General features: G+C 40.2%; 3 protein-coding genes and 1 long non-coding RNA gene across 4 annotated transcripts; 1 reads left to right on the top strand and 3 right to left on the bottom strand.

The window, feature by feature from the left end:
- Positions 1-598: 598 nt before the first annotated feature.
- LOC130200183 (uncharacterized) lies at positions 599-3731 on the bottom strand. Its single transcript, XM_056424231.1, has 5 exons — positions 3705-3731; positions 3431-3559; positions 3081-3297; positions 2163-2353; positions 599-924 (listed from the first exon to the last, which is right to left on the bottom strand). Exons 1-5 carry the CDS (start codon positions 3729-3731, stop codon positions 871-873), a joined length of 618 nt encoding a protein of 205 aa, XP_056280206.1. The 3' UTR covers positions 599-870.
- Positions 3732-10864: 7133 nt separating this feature from the next.
- On the bottom strand, positions 10865-12307 carry tcf15 (transcription factor 15). Its single transcript, XM_056423492.1, has 2 exons — positions 11683-12307; positions 10865-11229 (listed from the first exon to the last, which is right to left on the bottom strand). The coding sequence occupies exons 1-2, from the start codon at positions 12157-12159 to the stop codon at positions 11164-11166; spliced, it is 543 nt and encodes a 180-aa protein (XP_056279467.1). The 5' UTR covers positions 12160-12307; the 3' UTR covers positions 10865-11163.
- A 4997-nt stretch (positions 12308-17304) lies between these two features.
- On the bottom strand, positions 17305-20734 carry srxn1 (sulfiredoxin 1 homolog (S. cerevisiae)). The gene is made up of 2 exons (XM_056423252.1): positions 20531-20734; positions 17305-19829 (listed from the first exon to the last, which is right to left on the bottom strand). Exons 1-2 carry the CDS (start codon positions 20732-20734, stop codon positions 19623-19625), a joined length of 411 nt encoding a protein of 136 aa, XP_056279227.1. The 3' UTR covers positions 17305-19622.
- A 143-nt stretch (positions 20735-20877) lies between these two features.
- LOC130199120 (uncharacterized) lies at positions 20878-22387 on the top strand. The gene is made up of 3 exons (XR_008832758.1): positions 20878-20933; positions 21196-21259; positions 22319-22387. It is a non-coding gene; the product is annotated as an uncharacterized LOC130199120 (long non-coding RNA).
- The last annotated feature ends 127 nt before the right edge of the window (positions 22388-22514 follow it).

Here is a 22514-nt window from a genome sequence, read left to right on the forward strand (position 1 = left end):
AGGTGGTGATCTGTGCACATTTTTCTCTCCTATACCTGCTGTGCTGCACCCCATGTGATGCCTCTGTTATGATCTCAAATCAATATTTGTAAAAGCAGTGATCCATTTAATGCCTTTCCTGTATTAGTTTGACTTTGTAAACCAGGAGGAGACCTCTCCCTCCCTGGGATGAGTAGTGGGGTTCACTGCAGCTGAATTAAGCTGCTGGATTTCTTTACAAGTCAATACAGACCGCAGCCCATGACTACAGCATCTCAACATACTTTCACTTCACTTCTTTAACAGGAACTGCACTCAGCTCCAGAGGGCTTAATCTAAAAGAGAGTGTTCTATTCATCTGCTAAAGGCTTGTTGAAATTACATTTATAGGTGTTTGTGGTGCCATTTCAGAGTGAGATTATCTTTGTTTGATTCATAGCAGGAACTAATAGCATTACATGGGGGGAAACCACTAGCTGGGTGATACACAGTTGCTGAGTTTATTAAAATAAATGTATAAACAGAACAATTAAAAACATAAATAACCCGCTCAGCGCTGCAATGTATGCTTCACGTTAGCATATCAGATGTACATTTAAATCCCTTCAACATTATGAAGTAAATTCAATGTTACAAGATCACCGAGCAGTTGGTTCCTGTTCAGTTAAGACGAACTCTTCTGGTTGAGTTGACCTCTTTAAAGTCATTTTAAAAAAGCAACATGTGGCTTGGTTCAGCACAGTGACTCATATTTACAAACTGAATGGGAAAAAAAAGACATGAACCTCTCTGAAAACAAAGTAAAAGCAGATTAAATAAGTAATTAAAAAAATAAAATCACTTGCAACAGCTGACTGATGATTTGTTCCTATATAATTCCACAGGTCAGCGTCACCACTTATGCTGGAGTCGTCTTGAGGACCTCGTACGAACAGCTTGAATAACCTGAACGACCACAAAAGAAGAGACGAAGCAAATTAACTGGTGAATTGTTTAACTGGAAAGAAACCCACCCACCATTTATGTCAAATGCAATTCCTTAACCGCTGCTGTTAGAGGAAATGGTGTCTCAGAGGAGGAGTCAGCTCACCTAAAATCTGTTAACCGACCATCAAAAGGTGTCAAATGTTCACAGCGACAAACCGCTTCACTCATTTACAGTTTCCGCACCACATGAACATTGTTTTGTATTCAAGTGGAATATTAAAAAGTTTTACAATAACACATCTGATTATGTGGAACACTTTTTAAAGACTATCCTCCTTGGCCACTTTATTTTGTACACCAATACATTCAACATGGTCAGAAAGGTATTTATTTAGCAATATGTTTATTGTCAAGGTCTTAGATAGTGCTCGTCTTGTACTGGACTATTATATTAAATTGCGTTTCTAATATTCCTCAACCTTTACTTTTGTAAAGGGGGTCAAAACCTTAGAAACGTGTCTCAATAATATTATAAACCTCAATTATAAACGGATTTCTGAGTTAGTACTACTTTGACAGTGCCAACAGCAACAAAACATTATTAACTTTGTAAAGGCAAACACTGTTAAATTGTTTGACAGAGTGTCTAATAAAGTGTCCACTCAGTGTCAAATATAACCGATCAACAAGTCCTCCAAATTGAATAACGCATGACATTGCTTGCTCGAGAACGACACATAAAAGATCATCTGACTCCCCCATCGGCAGGAAATCATCATTTGACCGTGCAAAGAATTCTGCTTTATGACGTGACGATGCGTTGGTGCGATGGTTGGGTTCAGGCACAACACAACTTGGTCGAGAGTAATTTGCTTCTCTTTGACATGATGGATGAATCTTGGTTCGTGAAATCGTGACGAACAAACAAACCTTTTCTTGCTGAACAAACGTGAGAAACAGACGTCTTAATTAGTCAAATCTGTGTTTAAACCACTATTCTTTAGACATCTCTGGGTTTCTTTTGATTCTGCATCGTAAGTGTTTTCGGGAGTTTGGGCTGTCACAGCTCACAGAAGGACACTCGCCACAATAAAGAGCTCTGCATTGATTGGTGCCAGTACCTCCACTACTCCACTTCCGGACCCTTTACATCGTTTGGCAAATTATTCCTCTTCATTACACATTCTCAATCATTTTGTTTGTCTAAAGCACCTGTGAAAAATCCAAACAATGCGTGAAGATAAGAGTTGATTTACCCAAATGCCGATTAGAGACAAAACGATTTTGGCGAGGCCCACAGCCGTGGTGCCGATCACGCTCCACATGACTGGCATGTCCTCTTGTCTGTGGCAGCACAGGTCGGGATGGGTCGTGTTCAACGCAGTTATCATCGTTGTCGTGTTCAACGCAGTTATCATCGTTGTCGTGTCAGCCTTGTTCGCACAATCTGTATTTAGACAAAGAAATATGTCTGTAAAATATAGATTTCAATGCAGACTGGTCGAAATCTATCACAGCAATCAGTCTTGTTGATACCGAGATCTCATCGATGATCAAACTGTATTTCTGCAAAAATGTTTAACTGCAATTTCATAATATGTCACCATCGACATGTTTTTATCTGAAATAGGATTTTTGTTTCATCGGCGGTTTGGTTTACGTTGGGTTTTTACGGAATGGTAAAATACGTATGGAGGGAAATGCATAATTGTCACAGTGGAAAGGAAAATATTGAGTGTGTTTGAGAAGACGGATACAATGAAAAGGGGGTTTCCTGCTTTTTCATGTGGCTCAGCTCATTCTTTAAAAGCTGAAACCAAACACTTCCAACACACTTTTGACTTTTAAGCATTAGCATGTGTTTTACCCTCAAAGAAAATGACTGCATTATAGATGGTATATGGTCTAACTCCAAGATTGGATGTGTTTATTTGATTATATATATTACTTTGTAGACTTCAAATACTTCCGCACCTTGCATACAGTATGTACCCTGCAACTCTAACTGTCAAAAGGGAAATGTCATAACAATTAAAACATTACAACATCTTGTAATTACATTAAAAAATCCCAAATTCAGAAATCAAAATACAATCCAGATACATCCCAGTTCAGATGCTTTAATCAAGTCATATATTCTGCCAAGAATGGTGTTAATTAAAGTCGGAGCTTACCATTGACCTTGAGGTGAACTTCAAAATTCTGATTTTGACTCCCTATATTTGCACTGATTTCACATTGGTAGGTGCCCGAGTCTTCAGGCGTCACATTGGGGATCAAAAGACTGTGTTTCTCTCCAAACTGGGGTTCGAGTGAACGGACAAAGTGGCCGAACCGCTTGATCTTGTTATCTCTCCCCCTCCTGATAATGCCAACCTGTGCTCCATTGATCTGCTAAAATAACAAATAAAGATTCATTTGTTCACATCAGATTAAATGAAAGACACACACACACACACACACACTCTATCTGGAATTAATCGTGGGTTAAATTGAGCAACATTTGTGATTCTGCTTCACTTACCTTGTACCATGTCACAGAGCTGAACTCCATGTTGTCGATGGCAACACTTGGACACATCACCGGAACATCTTCATAGCAATTTGCATACATGTCTGGCTCACTCTGGGTTACGTAATGCAGCAACAGCATCTGAGATAATCAACCCGCAAAGTGTGTGTACAACAGCATCGGTAAACGGAATAATGTGTCTCTGTGAAGGAAATGATCAGTAACATATGAAAACAATGTTTTAAGCTTGAATTTTATAATGATATCAAAGTTAGCGTTAACTCACCTTAAGGAACAATACCTTCTGGACCATGATCTTCATTTCACAAACGGCAAACTAGTGACAGGTGGTGTTTCTTTCTCGCTTCACGTCAAACAAAACCACATATTTCCTGTAAAAGGGGAACATTTGAGGTGAGGGGATGTTCATTGCATGCAAAAATATGCCGCCAAGTGGTGCTTTAGAAAGATGCATTATTAATGAATTACATTAACTCATTCATATATGGTGTGTTTTTAATTTTTTTATCGGGCACATGATTGAAGTTTTGGGCCACTTTCTTAACACCCACAGAGCTGTTGAGTTCAGATCCTTGTCATCCAAAGGGAGCCTCCACCAAATCCTACACAGAAAGTCAGTCTGCCACAACCACAATGTCGTCTGCTGAAGTTGTCCGGTTTATGTCAGCTTGATGTTTAAAATGATAAGAGGGTTACAAAGGATTTTAAAGTGATGATTTGCACAACGTTGTAGGATCCAGTGTTATTGGGGCCATAATAGTGAGTAAAACTCCAGATATTCCAGCTTCCACCTCTTCAACGTTCACTGTTCCACCAACCTCTTTACACGGTCGCTTTAAATGATCGATGGCGTTTCCTGTCTGCTCTCTCAGGGTTAACGTCTCGTTGGAGTGTGTGTTGGTGTGGTCTTCCTTCCTCTTCCTCCTCTGCTCATCATGCACACCTGTCTGCACTCGGCTCGTCACCTCTCCCAGTCTCACCTGCCTCTCATCTGCTCATCAGCTTGCAGTATCTCCCCAGATTTCTACAACAATGGTAATTATGCTGCCGGGCCAACTTAGTTCATATCTCTCGTGCTTCATTATGTTTGTGCTTTGTGTGACTAACCTGTGTCTTATGCATTCACCATTATCTCTACTCTTTTCTGCTGCCACTGGATTTACGTTCCCAGCCAGCTTCTCGTCCAGATTCTCCAATCTCCAATTTAAAAAAAACTCTTTTCTTTCCGGCACCTCCTGCGTTTGGGTCCCTTCTGTGTTCCCACTAAATTGTTGGATGGCTCCTTCACACAATATGAACATCTTAATTTTGCTGACCCTTCGTGGTTTAATGGTCGAACTGGTGTGTACGACTTGTGTATATCGTTGTAAGTTACAAAGTGTAGTTTAAAGCCGGTCGTCATAGAGACGTACGAGACACTTAAATATTTTCTGACAGTCTCTCCTGGTAGGGACCGAAAATCTTACCTCGCTGCAGAGATGTAGAAGTGTTCTCCAGGGTGTGCAGGTACACTCTGGTTCCAGGTGCAATAAAATGTAACGGTCGGGCACTTTGAACCAGAGTGTCATAAACAAACTAATAAACAATCAAAATGTAGGGTAACAGAAGACAGTAGACATGTTTAATACTATACATGTAATGAGTAAGAATACATTAAGTGTTGTATGTCGGTATATGTAGGTCAGTAAGATATGCTTACATAAATCACCCACACACACACACCCCACACACACACACACACACACACCCCACACACACACACACTTATGAGGCTGGCTCATCCTGTTGTTTTCATCACAGGGAACTCCCCATTGTCTCCCTTCAAGCATATTATTTGTGTGTGTCGCTCTTGTTGACAAAGGAGGTAGATATATGGTTATTAATAGCGGAGTGGCTTTATGGAAAAGGGAAGAGTGAGGTCTTTGGATTCCACCATCTGCATTAAACAATGCCTCGTTCAGCAGCAGCTGGCACAGCGAGTGCTGGGATGTAGAAATGTACTGATGTTAACACATCAGAGCATTGGTGGAAATGAGGATTTTTCTGCCACTTCCTATTGGACACCGGTAACTGCAGCTGTGAGCGGTTTTAGATTTATGACAGGGAGTAATCTAAGCATTGCAAATGAGTAAATACAAAGGCATGATAGTGCTCACATTTTTTAAATGTCTCTCACTTAGTCGGTCACTGCAGCTGCATTAACACATCTTAATCAAGCACGAGGGAGTTGTACAGTTCTAATGTGTTGAATGGAATAGGTGTGGGTATAAAGGACATTTATCAGACTAATCAACGTTGTAACTCTCTTAAGGCCTAATTGGTGTTTTAAATGTGAGTAAGTAAGTGCATTGATGAATGTATGTTCTCCGCGCTGTTGTTCAAGGGTGTTGCACGCCACAGTAAATCCCAGAGGTTGTTAGCACGCCCAGCTGCTGGCGAAGGTCTCCATGTTTCTGTCAGCGAGGTTGTTCACTGCACACTTTGTAGCCTCTGATTGAGGAAATCCTCTGTTAGCTGAAATGAAACGTCCCAATGGTTCCGCCGTCCCTCCCATAGGTCCTGTACGCGGAGACTTTCCCATGAAGACTGTGCATGTTTACTGGGATTTGACAGATATATAGCTGTTTGATGGACCTCAACACTACCCGTGTTTAAGGTGCTGGGGAGGCTGATCGGGTATATTTTTTAACTCAAACCAGTATTTAACACCAAAACTTTAACCCGAAGCCAAATCAAATCCTTTTTAATTTGGTAAATTATATAAGATCTATAATGTTTTAAAAATAGCTCATTGTATTCTCTGCTCAGGTCGACATTACTCCGCTGCATCTTTGCATAGCAAAGAAACTGAAAAAAGACAACCTTAATGAAGCCGAACATATTGCAAACTGATAATCATATTTTAATGACACGCACAAACTAGTCTCGAATATATACAATAATAAATATACATTATGCAGTTAGAAGAGCCTGAGTGGACTTGCAGAATACATCATGTTGTTCTCCTGTTTTATCTCAATAATATGTTGGTTCTGTACAACTGTATACAACCCTAACTGGTTGAAATGGTTCCTGCCTTTGTGAGGCAGCAGAGCTTCATCACACTGCCTGTTCAATTGTTTGTTCAAGGAAGCAACACAAAAAAACCTTTCAGTCTGTATTGCTGGATTCTCACCTCTGCCTCTGGGCTTTGGCAGGCTGCTGAGTGCTGGAGGTCGATTGTCCGACCCTGCAGCAGAACTGAGCCGCGTTACGACGATATTGTTCTCTAATTTCTTCTCTGGGATTTCCTTCGACCAACTCCCCCCCGCCCGCCCATCCTATTCACTGCACAGCCCTCCATCATCCTCCCTCTGTCTGAAGGCCTTGCCAGACTCTCTGGCACATGAAAACAATTGTTTTTGTATGTTTGAGGAGACACAACCGCCTCCTCCGACAGGCTTTTCTCCCCCACAGTGGCTCAGCTGACTGTCGGGCAGACAGACGTCCTCCTTCTTTTGGAAAAGTGGTCATGCTCGGTAACATCGGAAGCGAGGTATCAGAGTTCTGAGCCACAAAGTGACCCAGAACCATTAATATCCTTGACATGCAGGTGGAGCGAGGGGCCATCTCCCCAGCCAGTGAGGGTTTTGAAACATGCTTAAACAGACTGTGAGAGCAGGAGCTATTACAATATTACCATGTGCAGGTTTGTCTCTAACAAGAGCTCTTTGGCAAGACGACAAAATGCTGACAGTATAAGCACCCATCTGGGAATCAGAACTGCGCTCCCAGATGAGGTTGAAAAAATGCTTTACATCCTTCCTGGCTCATTTTGTCGAGTTAGAGACGGGAACCCGTTTGAACAGTCAGTGATTTGTGGTTAATCTGCAGAGATGTTTTCATGGAGCCATTGCTCAATAGGAGTGTGTCCTAAACGCTCCTTCTGCCATTTGTCGAAAGCAATATCAGTTAGTCAATCAACATGAGCAGGCTGAGATGTTATTAAGTCAGTTTCTTCTCCATTTACGTACAAATAACTCTCTCAAATGGTAAAAAGAAGACGAAACACGAAATCTGTGACGAACAATAAAGCACTGAGCTTCTCAATGGGCATCGTAAAGAAGACACATTGTAAAACTCTGTTGTACATTTATACTTTATTGAACTTCATTGCAGCATTTGCTGCATCCAAATCCTGAACACATACAGGACTGTCTCAGAAAATTAGAATATTGTGATAAAGTTCTTTATTTTCTGTAATGCAATTAAAAAAACAAAAATGTCATGCATTCTGGATTCATTACAAATCAACTGAAATATTGCAAGCCTTTTATTCTTTTAATATTGCTGATTATGGCTTACAGCTTAAGAAAACTCTAAAATCCTATCTCATAAAATTTTAATATTTCCTCAGACCAAGTAAAAAAAAAGATTTATAACAGCTGAGTGTTTGTCAAGGCTCAGGAAACCCTTGCAGGTGTTTCGAGTTAATTAGACAATTCAAGTGATTTGTTTAATACCCTACTAGTATACTTTTTCATGATATTCTAATATTTAGAGATAGGATATTTGAGTTTTCTTAAGCTGTAAACCATAATCAGCAATAAATCAGAATAAAAGGCTTGCAATATTTCAGTTGATTTGTAATGAATCCAGAATGCATGACATTTTTGTTTTTTTAATTGCATTACAGAAAATAAAGAACTTCATCACAATATTCTAATTTTCTGAGACAGTCCTGTATTTGTTGATGCTATTTTATCTGCTTTATTTTCAGCATTAAATCCCTAACACACACAGACACAGACACACACACACACACACACACACACACAAATTGACTAGCTTTGATAATGCCGGATTACCCAGTACCCATGGGTAGAAAACCTCCTGAGACAATAGGTTGTGTGTGTAATACTTGATTTTACTGTTGGGTTATGAACCCAAATGAATACTCACTTTTGTTTCACCATAGATGCAATAGTGAAAGAAGCATTAAGATATTGTATTTCAATAAAAATAACAATATAATCAATTTAAAATAATCAATTACAAGTAAACGTCCCATATTATTTCCTCAATGCACTTATGCACTGAAATATATTGGATACAAGTATATCATATACTCTGCTTTGTTACAAACAAATACTTGTTAAAGCATTTCAATGATGGCAACTTTGTAGATAAATAGTATAATACTGCATCATATCATGTTACACATGTATGAAGTAACTGTCAGTGTCAAACAAGTACAATGCTTCCCTCTGAAACAGAAGTATTGCATAAAGTACACGTACTATATGTAGTTAAATTCATCACTGTCCCTATTTGTAAATGTATGCATCCTCTCAACCCAACATGAGTCATACATATTTTCGTACAACTAACAGTACATTTGTGAAGTTTGTTGTTTTTAATTAACCATCTGGTCATATTTATTTTTTATTTATCTGTGATATGAAAAAATAACGTGCTGGGTCAAAACAACAGATTTGTAATGGGTTAAGTTAACCCAGGATTGCACTGGTGCGAGAAGTGACAAGTGTTTTCATTTTTTTTTCTTTTTCATTTTCTACTTTTCTCCAAAACAAATCTAAAATCAAGGTCATTTCTCAACTCAGGTCATAAAACTGGCAGCAGGAGGAGGAACTGCCGTCTAGCTTCATTTCATCTTCGCTGAAATTCTTCCTGCACAAAATCTCTTTTGGGATTAAGAGATGCGAGCGTCCGAGGAAGAGGAACAGCTCGCCAAAGCGAAGCCGTAAACCTTTGCAGTGGTCCCCAGATGCCTGTCAGACATGTTAAACAGATCCACACTGACCTTATTCCTCCCTCATCTCCTCTGATGCTCTCTGCCATCAATTTGTTACCTGTCATCTTGAGGGGGGGGGGGGGGGGGGGAATGAACTTCTACTTCCGAATTGGTTGAACACTCACTATATTGGGCCGCTCTCACTGAAAAGCAACACCGGGGGAGCTGTACATCTGGGTCCCAGCGCCGGATGAAGTCAAGACTGGCACTGACCCAAAGCCCGCCGCACAGAGAGTTGCTCCGAGAGGTCGGCTGTGCGTTGTTTTCCCTTCCTGTGCCTCCGTGACGTCTTCCTGCCGGGGGGAGCCTCGGGGAGCCATTTCAGGAGGCCGCGGGGCCCCGAGCACGGAGGACTTAGCACAGCAAATTACAATTAGCCTGACAGGACAGGTAGGGGATGTAGGGGGTTGGGAGAGGAGCTCAGACCCCCAGCATGCTCCTTTAACTGCTTTAAAACTCACTTTCCATGCAGCCTCCTGTGTCACCAGGGAGGCTCCCTCTATCGTTTTGAGGACCGGGTCTGCAGTCTGATTCAGAGCGATGCCAGACAGGAACTTGGGTTCAGATGTCTGTGTGTCCGTCTGTTGGGCCAATCGCTGCACTGTCTTTTTTAGACTGGAGAGGACAGAAAGGCCCGCAGAGACTTGGCTGCTTTTGCTCCGCAGCCGGTATCTCAGCAGTTATGAAACGTTTCTCAGGGAAAGAGGTCAACATTGTCTCAGTGCTATGGTGACTATGCTGTAAGAGAATACACATTTTAAAAAGCTGACAAATCATTGCAGAAATTAAATAAGAGAGTAATGATCTGCCATGTTGATATTGGAAGTGTGTGGAAGCCGGAGTATAAACTTCAGACTGAATCTTCAACCGCTGATGACACGTGAACTAATCCGCTAGTTTAAAATCCCAGAGCGCTATCCTCCGGATCAACGGCAGCATTATATTTGCATAATCTTTCATGATTACACTACAGCAAGGTTTCACTTATTTGCTCCACTGTGACCTCTGACCTTTCACCCCATCGCTCCCTGTCCGTTGGGCCTACAGCAGTGATTTATCCCTCTGACATACCAGCAGCTGTGTTGGGGGCTCCGAGCAGTGTGAGCTACTATTTGCCGTGACTAATCGATAACAGACTTCCAAAAAACACCAATCGTGAGATCTGGAGAAAAAATACACCAGTCATTGACACCAGAAACCTTGAATCTTTGCGGGCTTCACACACCAACATCTTGGCAACATCACTGGAAACATTGGAAAAGTGTATAGGAAACATCTTTCCATAAACATCTAAAACCCAATGATAGCACTAGGTTGATGCTTACTAAAACAGATATTTTCAAATGGAGCAGATTAAATAAAGCTGTTAATTCAGCATTTGGATGTCGAACAAAAAAAGTTTAATCTTTTATCCATTTTGTATTTTACATAATTTCCAATATGCAGTTGAGCTTCTTGTTATATAATCAGAGAAACTTTATGAACCCGGCTTCTGGTCCCAGGAGTGAACATTTTCTTTTCAATGCTATGACAATGTCCCAGTCATTCCCACAATCTGAAATATATTTTCACATGATTATCGTTTGCTTCAGGTCACAGGAAAAACCTGGGAATCAGGAAAATAACGGCTATTATTTTTGATAAAATATATTTTATTTAAAACATCCAGGACATAAAAAAAGTTCATAAGTTTCAAACAAATGCACTGCATCTTTGAGAGGCTTATGATTACATTTCAAGTATAAATAGTCTCTTATGGGTTCCATCATTTGATCCAGCATGAGCGTGTGAGTGTGTGTGTGTGTGTGTGTGTGTGTGTGTGTGTGTGTGTGTGTGTGTGTGTGTCTGTGTGTGTGTAACACCAGCTTCGAAACTTCCCTGAGAAAGTCTTTGAGGATTTTCAGGTTGCTAATCGTTCTCTGGTCTTCAGTCAGCGTCTCATTCGCAGCGGACCATGCAGCCTTCGCATTTTGAAACAGTCTCTTCCATCCTTTATCTGAAAAAACAAAGATTCAACAATATTCAATTGAACTGCCCCAGAACTCAATGTATTTAGGGGGAATTACAGCATAATTAATGACAATTTATTTACTGCATTTTTCAGCTTACTTTGTTTGATGTCACATTGATTTCCAAATGCAAGAGAAAGCTATAAATGAGGGCACATTATGTGTTTACTCTCACAGTAGTCACCAAGAAGAATAAGAGCACATCTGGGGTTTACAGCGAGCGCCAAACATGTGCGGTGCGTAAAAGTGCGTTTTACGCACACCATAATGGACTTACACGAAAATTCTCACGATTGAAAGAGAAACAGATGATATATGAGACCAGCTATGCCCAATACGCACGATCAACCCAAAAGAAACCTGTCTGTGTTCACTTGATTATGTATTTAGTATTTGAGATTAATTGGATTTTAAGCCGTCCGAGTAAAACAGGCATTTACCCCTTTTCTCTGGTTGCTCAAGCAGAAGGTGCAGATGGTCCGCGGCTGCAGCGCGCCGCTCTCTCCTTGCGCACGAACCGCGCCGAGGCACGGCTTGCCATCAGCGCCGCTGTCTCCGAGAAGAAGCACATTGGCCAGATGGGAAATGTAGCTGGATGCTAGTCGAAGAGTTTCAATCTTGGAGAGCTTCCTGTCCATCGGCTCGGTGGGTATGAGAGTCCGAAGAGCTGTGAACGCGCCGTTGACACTCTCGGTCCTGCCTCTCTCCCTGGCGTTAGCGGCGCTCCTCTGTTTGACAACCACCGGGGGCTCGCCATCCAGTTTGCGCGAAATCCGTCTCCGTTTTTCAGAGGAGTCACAGTAACTTTGCTCCGAGCTGCCGTCGCTTTCGCTGCGGTTTTCATCATCCTCAGACGTGACAGTGAAGTCGGAGTAGATCAAGTGTGTCACCACAGGCCGCAGCATGGCGAAAGTCATCTTGAAAAGTTACGCGTCCCGGTCCGTCTCCAAGTCTTCTGTGAGATCAGACCGAAGACAAAAGCAGGGACCAATCCGGCATCTCACTGGCACACCGGCGGCATGAACCAGCTGCGGGAAAAAGGACGTTGGTGATAAAGCTGACCGACTTTCCACTCGTCAGTTTGGACTGGACTTCTTCAGGGACGCTGAGCACCTGGTCAGCTGGGCTCTTATATCTGGGTGGGAGGAGCTGCCATCATCAGTGTTACAGTGACCTCTCATGTGAAAACACTCAAATAATCAGTCGTTATGAATATGCCAACGTCTTATACATCACACATGAAGAATAAGTGTGGATGCATATTACAGTGATATACATAAAAGACAAAGTAATTCAGACATAAACACACTGTGGGCAGCAGAAATATCAAAGAAACATGAGCACATGTGTGCAATTTTGTTGTTATTACAACACTTTCAAAGTCGTTATGGATTATGAATCAATTCAACAATAAAATAAATAACTTCTGCAAGACACAAGGTATCAGTATTATACTTATACTTGTATTCAGTGGTGCAAGATACAAGAGTAAAACAAACTCCATTGCAAGTAAAAGTTCTACATTCAAAATCGTACAACTGTTAACAGTCAAATATATAAAAAAGTAAAAGAAACAAAATGTTGAATACACACTTAAGTATTACAGTACTGAATATTATATAATTATTGCTTTGTGTGAGCAGAATTGAAGTGTTGTTGATAAGAGTGGATAACATTTTGAACTTTTATATAATGCTGAATAGTTAGTCCACTTGATCAAATGCTTTCCATGTATACATTTGTTATCAACAAAGTAACGTATAACTATAGCTTTCAAATACAAGGATTGAAACAAAGACAAGGAAGATGTGCATAGAAATGTAGTTAAGTGATAAGTACCACACAATTGTATGCAAGTAAAATATATAAGTATACATGTAGGGAGTAACTAAACTTGCACAATTCAAAAGGTAATGCAATGGAGTCTTTTAATTGCATTTAACTTACAGTTTACTATATTGTGTTAGCCTGACATGTTTATGGTGCGGCCACCCACTGTTTCTTTTAGCTGGTAAACCACAAGAACAAAACAAACTTTATATTGTCACACAACTTCAGCTTGCTCGACACCTACCGATAATTGTGCAGGTGTTTGGAGAACTGAATGTAAATTAATTAAATTTGACTCGACAATTTCCAATGGAAATTTGTCAAGTCAAATTTAGGAGGTTCTGCAATTTGAATATATTCCTCATGAAGCCTGGCTTAATTATTGGACCTTGAATCATCAAAGGACAGCAACAAGCAGCCGCAAATTTGATGGAGGACATAATCCTACTCTTAAATCCCCATATTAAAAGGTCTACCCTTTGCAGCAAATCTTAGGCAGCGGGAGAAGGTTGAGTGTGAGTAAATAAACAGATGATCCTGGAATGGCGAGCTTGCTGGCCTGAGTTTAAAAAAACAAAACAGTGGCAAATGGACGATTTAGTCCTGACAGACACATTCAACCACGTCACAACAAGACATCAGAGGCCAAAGCTGTCTGCTGAAGGACTTCTGAGGTCCTACAAAGGACACGAGTCAAAAGAATCCTCAGTGGCGAAGGCTGCATGTGTGAATATTTCAATGAGCAAAAACAAGGATGAGATTTTATTTCATACACAAACTGTTCATGCCGTTATTAAACAAAATGATGCTGCAAACGTCTCGGAGACTCCCTGCTGCTGCTGTGTGGTTTATTACACCCAGAGTCCATTTAGGGTGTGTCTTTGTGGAGCGTGTGAACCAGGTTGTGTGAGTGTGTTGACTTGGAAGTTGGAACTAAAGACAGAGAAGTTGAAGCTTTCTTTGAAGAACTCTCTTGTTTCATGGAACTGTGAAATGCTCTTTTGCTCGTCAGGAAGAAGTAGATTAATTTACTCGCGCTAATGAAGCGACAGCATGTTGGGTTTACCACCCACTGAGTGCTGTGTTGTCGTGCTCCACAGAGCTCTGACAGCAGCAGCTCTGTCTGAGGAAAGATTTCTATCTCTGCACAATTGCATGTTTTGCCCTTTATTAGATGTCAATGTCCATAACTTTAGTAGATGGATTGTCGTGAAATGTGTTACGTTCATGTTCCCCAGATGATGGTTTCTAATGACTTTCATGATACTCAGATTTCTTTGTGACATTTCCCCACAACTATTGGTTGACATTGCATTTTTCACACATGCTCATGTCGCTTTAGGATGAAAATAAATAACTTTGGGGATCCCTTGACTTTTAATCTTTTGCCACCATCGGGCCAAAGTTTATATTTGTCCAATACGAAAATAACAATATTTTAAGGAGGGTGGAGGATGAGTTAAGGAGTCTCAGCTAGATGAAAGAAGTTGTTTTGAAGTCTGGTGGCACGACAGATAATACTTCAAAAAGAAAAGTTGGCATTTTGCAGAACATCTTTCTTTAAAGGGTTGTATTAGAACATTATTTGTAGTATAATACTGTCATATAAGCATGTCATTTGTTTTTAATGAAAACTATTGTCAAGATTTATTTTATATCCCTCTGAAATATAATGACCTAGATTAGAAGAAACATAACATGGAGAAAAAAAGTAAAGTACAGGTATGTCCAAATTTCACTCAGTACTTGAATAAATATACAGAATCCACCACTTGTGTTCAATTAGCAAATGCAGAAACTACTTTAAAAAAGAGAATGATGGCATAATAATAACCTCTGTTTCAACATGTGAAGCTGAGGTAGCTACAGTTTCCTGAACACATTAAACATTTGCATTTAAGTGCACATCCGTTTAGAGTGCGCCTGTTTAATTCAGCCTCTCATCGACTTGTATTCAGCACCGCTGAGGGGCGGAGGACGAGCCACTGTTTACCAATGAGTGTTTGTTGAGTCACAGATACTGGAAAAGTGTGAATAAGAACAACACAGCTGCAGAGACTTTCTATTCTCCAGGTTTCCACTGCTGCTGACACATTTGCTTACATCTCAAGATATATTCTTCATGTTTCAACAACCCCAATAAAAAAATAAAACAAGTACTGCCTGTGTTGATATAGTTTATTCCTTTTGAGCTACACACACTATTACACACATAGCAGTGAGTAACAATCTTGCATTGTGCGACATGCAAATAGACCCCTAAGAATACACTATTTACTTCTATCCGAGTAACATTTGCCAGAAATTACAGTAAATGTTTTCGGGAATGATTGAAAAGATAAAATCAGGACCGTTTTTGTCCCAATGTATGTCTTCAGTGTAAACAAACGGGCTTGAGGCTGAGAGCAACAGACAGGCTGGGAGAGTATTGACAGATGTGACTAACTCACTGTTGGTTTTGGTCTTCTCATGGGATTTGAGAGGGCTGTCTCCCCTGTCTCTTAGTGGACGTGATGTTTAGGTATATATACACTACCGTTCAAAAGTTTGGGATCACTTAGAAATGACTTTATTTTTCAAAGAAAAGCATTGTTTTTTCAAGAAAGATAACATTACATTAATCAGAAATACACTCTCTACATTGTTAATGTGGTAAATGACTATTCTAGGTGGAAGTGTCTGGTTTCTAATGAAATATCTCCATAGGTGTATAGAGGCCCATTTCCATCAACTATCACTCCAGTGTTCTAATGGTACATTGTGTTTGCTAATCGCCTTAGAAGACTAATGGATGATTAGAAAACCCGTGCAATTATGTTAGCACAGCTGAAAACAGTTATGCTGGTGATATAAGCTATACAACTGGCCTTCCTTTGAGCTTGAAGTTTGTAGAACAAAATTAATATTTCAAATATTAATCATTATTTCTAACCTTGTCAATGTCTTGACTATATTTTATATTCATTTGATAAATAAAAGTGTGATTTTTCATGGAAGACACGAAATTGTCTGGGTGATCCCAAACTTTTGAACGGTAGTGTATATATATATATAGTTCTAGTTCGGGTTAACGGTTTAGTGAGGTAAATAAAGCCAAGGAAAAACATAAATTAATCACAACGGCCTATCACATGTTTCTGTAGCATCATGATGTAGATGCTGCTGAGGCCCTGATGATGAACATTGCTAGGAGACACACACGTTAATGGCGGCGACCGAGCCATTTGTCTCGCTCTTGCGTTGCATGTGGACTCAGATGTGCGTGATGTCACAGCAGAGACTTTGGGCCACAGACAAAAGCCTTCTTATGAGTCAACCAGTTTTATTTCTTCTTCTTTTCTAACATGCAAACATGTAGGAGGCCAGCTTAAACAATGTATTGATTGACGGAAAATTCCCATGCAATTATTTTGATAATCAGGAAGTAAGTGTTCATGGATATATATTTTTTATCAATCAATGTATTTTAAATAGCTTTGATGTTTGGACCTCTGGTTGGATGAAACGCATTGTGACGGTGTCGGGGTATTCGTGATGGGACACACCAAACAATCGAGAAGATAATTAGCAGATGATACAAAATATGTTAAATAAGCTCACCCTCAAGTGTTATAGTGATCTAATGTTTAATTGTTACAGTTACAAGGGATATTTTTTTGCATCAAGTCATATTACTTGTAAAACTTTCTTCGATACACTTCCATACTTTTCCATGCAGGACTTCTACTTGTATTGGATTTTTTTTTAAATCTTTTGTTAGTACTTTTACATCTGTAAATGATCTGAACACTTCGTCCACTGCACAGAGGACACAGTGGTGAGGTCAGAGGGTGGATACGCAATTGCAAATCTGGCCCAAATTACACGCTTGCAGCAAGCGGTAGTCTGAGAGAATTCCGGATAGGAAGCTGTGAGAAGTCACCAACGCCTCAAACACCCAAACTCTTTCAAGAAGATTTGGTTGTAATGCCCCCCCAAGTGGAACTAATGTGTGAGCTGGCTAACCAGAGATCATTTCTTTAGCTGCGTATTAAATGTAGACAGTCTTAACGGGAGAGCCATAACCAAATTAGTACGATTTTGTTTTATTCAGCCACTGTATCACCTCAGCTGTGATTTAGACAGAGGGAATGCTCTTTCTCTCCTATTGTTCTGAAAGTATTATAAATCTGCCATAAAAAAAAAATATGAAAAGGCAGGCTTGTAAAAATTTTAAAGAGATTGCAAACAACTGGTTTGAGCCCTTTATTTCAAACTGCTCATAATAAATACAAACAGAGCAATTATTTTTTCAGCAATGCAGTTTGTAGAACAGCCCATGAGACATTCTGTAGGTAACGCTATTTGGCGGGATGCGAAAAGTAGAGAACAATTTAGTTTTGTGAGTTCTTGTAGAGGAGTGAGTGATCCTCCCTGCATCGCCAAACATCATCAATCAACATTTATCATCTTGTCCACATGATGCATAAACTACACCGCTACACCGGAGGAGCAACAAATAAACCAAGAAAGAAAGATAAAACGTTTTTCAAGTAGTGTCAGAATCATTTCTAAATGTTGCACCTCAGAAAAATCTTTCAGTCTTTCTTTTTGGCCAACAATTAAAAATATAAATTCAGTTTTTCAGTGATGGACTGAGCAGAAACAAATTGAACTCTGCTGAGAGCATCAAGGAGGTGTCTTCAAACACAAAGTATTCGCCATGATTTGTTTATTCATAATTTAGCCAAGCAGCAAACTGTAAAAAAAACACAAAGTACATGAGAATTGACACGGCCACAGTCCATTTATGAAAATGGCCACAAACACTTCCTTTTCTTGGCCCCCTAAACCCCCTTGAGCTGGGTAAATCCTCAAAGATAAAGCGTACAGAACCACCCATGGAAACGGCTCCCCAAAGCAACAGGTGCAATGTATTTTTTCATACTGGTGTTGCGTGTCAAACTCCCTTTGAGGATATGGTTACTTCCAGACAGTGAGTGAGCCACAGGAAGTGCTCTCACACGCGACGTTTCAAAGTATAGACATTTAGAGTCCGCAGGGCCGGTCGGTAAAAGCTGCCCTCGGGTCTCCCTTCATTTCCTCGGTGGCCACAAAGGGAGACCATTAAGCCGCATTGTGACGCTGTTGATGTCGGAAAGGCATCGTCTCTGCGTAATGCCTTGTGATGTATGGTTTAGTTTCATAATTATGCACACCTACAGTTCCTTCCTCCAAGACAGAGGGTCTAGGGAACTGATGTGATACAATAAGCAGGGCCAGTCTCAGGATCGGAAACAACAACGACAACCAGCAAAGCAAACCATTATCATCATTGTTGCATGTTTGAGAAAGCCAAATGATTGCCAGGTATGCCATTTACTGGAAGTAAAATGCCCTTAGACTCCTAAAGTATCGGTAACTATCGTACTGATGGCACTTCAAAGTGAGAAAAGGTTTTTTGTTGTGGAGGGTTTTCATATGAACGGACCTGGACGACGTCAGCAAGGTTACATGAAGGATGCAGAGACGAGACTGATGACAGGAAGAAGGAGCAAACTCATCAACTCGACAACATCTTGCATTCTGACATACGCTCTTGTCACCCTGAAGTTGCAGAGCACCCGACTCCTTCTGCAAACCATCTGCTCGATATGGGCTCCTTTCTATCACCGTCTTGTGCTGTCTGAAACTTCACAATCAAAGTTGACGGCATAATATTTCAGAAAGTTTTGCTTCTTTCTTGCAACATTTGGTCTCACCGGTGGATTAATTAGGGCTCTTAATTCTATAAAAAAATCACTACTGCTATAAAAAAGGGGACTTTTGATAGAATAACTAAGATAACATTTAAATCTGTGCCCAGAACTCAATAGAAGGAGATCAAAAGGTGCAAGTGAAGAAAAGCCGCCAGTGGATGAATTACGGCGTTTACCACGGAATACACAGTAGGAAAAGCACAGGTGTAAATAATAAAATGAATGACAGCTGAACATCATTAAGCTGCTTCGGTTTCAAAGTCCTAGAACTGAGCATGCTGGCCCACTGTCATGCTAGCCTGGCTTAGCGGGACCCTTGAATAGATTAAAAAACATGTTCATTCTTATGCTTTTCCTACTATAAGTGAAAATGTCCACTTCGAAAAAAGCCTCAACATTTGTAACCATCCTTGCTTTGTCACTTGTCTGTGTCCTCTTATTAATGTAAATTATGTATTTGCTGTATAAACAGAAATGGCAAGATAGCGCCGCAATGTACATTAATAAAGTAGGACATTTACCATTTGAATTGCTTTTCAGGTGCAAGTACAAGAATACCACTATTAAATGAGAGCTAATCAACTTGGTACGAATGTAAAATGTACAAAAGCACACATTAAAACACAGTGAACCCATTAAAAACCAATTTGAGGGGTTTCAAATGACAAATGTCATGCGTTAAACTAAAGAGTTACATTTCCCCCTGCTGGTAAATCATTTGTTCTGCAGTCCCCGAGTGCAAGAGAGGAGTCAAAACTGTGTTGCTGTGTGTGAACCCCCCGAGCAAAGTCTCTCAAAAAGCCATTTCACTGTCACCGCAGATCAGGCGTCGAAGCCCCCAAGTAAGTGCTGAGGTCAGATACGTTTGATTTGATGAGCTTGGCTGGGATGGTCGACATCTTCAGCCCCTGATATGCAGCGAACCTGTGACAGCCTCCAAAAGAGTAGTAGTAGTTCCCCCCCTCTCTGCCTTTGATCCAGAGCACATCTATGGGAGGAACAACACTGATGTCCGCTGTCTCTTGAAGGAAAGACAAACTTATAATTAATTATATACTGATAAGTATTAATACAAGTCATATTACAGAAAAAATGTCTACACTATATTGAAATGACGAAGAGGGAAACTACAGTATGAGAGAGTAGCTTTAACGTTACTACAAACATGTCATTGTGCAGAATGGTCCTGTTCAGGGTCCGAGTTAATTAATGGATTATTATCAAAGTGTTCATGCGAGTGGAGTACATTTGAATTACTTTAAATAATATTGAGTGGCTGGATAAAAATGCCTACCGGGCCATAGGAGAGATTTTTAGAAAGATTGAACCCCAGACTACTAAAACAATATCAAATACATAAACCTATTTCCTTTCAATGTTATCTCCTCGCATCTTGGTCTGGTGCTGTGTATGCAGAATGTCATTCTGGTGGGAAATACTGAACACCATCATCAATTTGTAATTAATTAGTTAAATTTAATTTAAACTCCTCTTTACGTCAACATAACACCTTTACATTCCCACCAATATTAAAGTGTTATTATAAGTGGAATTAAGGAGATAAATAAAAAGCATAGAGATTTAACATAAACCTGAGGTGGACTTTACTTTGGGGAACCATACGTCACAGTGGTGTTGCAGGCAGAGCCATTTCAATGCACTACCTTTAATTCATAGGTTCGTCTTCAGACACCGTGCAGCTAAAACATTAATAAGTTACCTTTATTGTGTTCATTATACTCTGAACTTTGAGCTCATCCAGCACCGGAGGAATCGGTCTGATGATGACGTGCATCGGGACGTTATGAACCTCCTCGAGGCTGTCCGAGTGGATCGACCTGCTGGACGTTCCCGACATGTTTCTACGGGACAAAACCGACACGTTCACCCGTGATATTTTATTGCCGAGCCACAAGCGAAACATGTACCTCTCGAAAAGTCCCAGAGAGTTCGAGTCTTCCTGGTTGCGAGTTCGTTACGTCGCGCGTGCGCAGTAGGTTGAACGGAAGGTTTCCATTGGTCATCACAAGCGTAAATGCTCACGCTGGCCGGTGGGATCTAGCTTGCGTTTTCTCCTACACAATTATGTAAAATGTGGTCCTGTTTCTTTGTTAGCAGTCAAGGTACATGTTGTTAGTCTTCCATTTGTTGTCATATGAGGACACTGTAGAAAATACCCAACCTATAACATTGTGAATTAGCAAGCTTTAGCTCAGTAACCGTCCCTTTTATTTGGAAAAAAAATGAAATTTGAAAGTTACTCTTATTTAAAGTAGGCTATATGTTATTTACACACCCAGCAGTCACGGATCTACATTACAACGAATTCGGAGTCATGTTTCTGTTTACCCGTTGAATGCAAGTTGAATATTTCTCTCTTTTTAGCTCTGTTTTTGGTCTCCACACTCCGTCTGCTGTTTGGTGCTGAGCAGGTAGCATAACGGTACAGGTATGCAGAGTCTTTAAGGATTTTTATCACAAGACACCCGCCTGTTGTAGCTGAACAGAAGGACAGCAACGAGTAAACCAAAACAGTAAAGTTGTGGGTCTGAAAACAATGACCTGAAACTCACTATAAAACTCCACGGGGCTGCTAATTTTGATAATAATTCTCTAAAGGTCCATTGGAACGAACCCTTCCATGTTATTTTTCCGTTTTAATTTACTATTCAAATATCAATTATAGCCGCTTTAAATATTTGTTCCTCTATTTCATTTATGTTGCTTTCATGTGATGCAAAGTCTGAAAGTTCCATTTAGCCAAGTACATTATATCTGTTGTTGACATTGGCTTAACTCTATTCCCTCATGGTTTGGGATCCCACAGGCCCCACTGCTGCGTCAAAATGATAATAGTAATTTCAAAATTAGTGATTTTCTCTTTTAAATGAGCATTTTTCTTTTTTTCTGACCATATCAAAATTCAACATGTCGAGGTAATTCTGTGGTAACGCTTCCCTCTGTCACGAGCTGGGCTTGCACATTTCCAAGAACATATACAGTATATATTCTCAAAAAATCGAAATATTACAGTTTGAGTGTAATAACCTTAAACAGAAGTAATGTGTCAGATTTCTGAAACATGTCATCAAAATCAATCGCGTAAATTAGCGTTTGCTATAAAATGTGGAAAAAGTCATGAAGCATCAAGCTGATAAAACAATGTAAACTGTGTTTTTATAAAACTGTCAAACAGAGCATTACGGTCTGCTTCTTAGCATATACACATTGTATTGGTGGTAGCCGTTGTAGTATTTCATGCCATGTACATGTAGCAAGACAAACTTTACCCCTCTTTGTAAAATAACTTATTCACATAATGGCCTAACTGTTTCTCATTAAAATGCACTCCAGCAATTATTCACGCAGTTGAAAAGGGTTGCTACAAGCCCAGAATCCTTTGGTGACAATAGTTTTTAATGAGGTCAGTGTTTTGTATTGTCGACTGTTGCATGATATAGGCTTCCTCCATCAAAGTGCCCCACTTGGTGATTTTCTATTTTTGCAGGGATTTCAAAGAGCCAGGCAGGTTGCTGTGGTTACAAAAAGGACGTCTGGGCCCGTAGCTTTGCACAGGTAAGTGGAAAGCTTCAAAGATCTGTGGAAGTAGAGCGGAAACGGAAGTATTGTTGTTTTCTCGAAGCCGCAGTTGCAGTATCTTCTAATGAGACAATTAAAAATGATTTCTTGGACAGTGGAGGCAG

This window comes from Pseudoliparis swirei, chromosome 9, assembly GCF_029220125.1.
Source record: "Pseudoliparis swirei isolate HS2019 ecotype Mariana Trench chromosome 9, NWPU_hadal_v1, whole genome shotgun sequence".
NCBI lineage: Eukaryota > Metazoa > Chordata > Actinopteri > Perciformes > Liparidae > Pseudoliparis > Pseudoliparis swirei.

Bases quoted from the DNA above. Each gene is read 5' to 3' on its own strand.
- LOC130200183 (XM_056424231.1), bottom strand. From the start codon at position 3,731: ATGGTCCAGAAGGTATTGTTCCTTAAG. The intron at 2,354-3,080 runs GTAAGCTCCGAC...GTCTAAATACAG, and splicing joins AGTTCACCTCAAGGTCAATG to ATTGTGCGAACAAGGCTGAC. The intron at 925-2,162 runs GTAAATCAACTC...GTGGTCGTTCAG, and splicing joins TGTCTCTAATCGGCATTTGG to GTTATTCAAGCTGTTCGTAC.
- tcf15 (XM_056423492.1), bottom strand. From the start codon at position 12,159: ATGACTTTCGCCATGCTGCGGCCTGTGGTGACACACTTGATCTACTCC. The intron at 11,230-11,682 runs GTAAATGCCTGT...TTGTTTTTTCAG, and splicing joins TGAGCAACCAGAGAAAAGGG to ATAAAGGATGGAAGAGACTG.
- srxn1 (XM_056423252.1), bottom strand. From the start codon at position 20,734: ATGTTTCGCTTGTGGCTCGGCAATAAAATATCACGGGTGAACGTGTCG. The intron at 19,830-20,530 runs GTAACTTATTAA...TTCCTTCAAGAG, and splicing joins GTATAATGAACACAATAAAG to ACAGCGGACATCAGTGTTGT.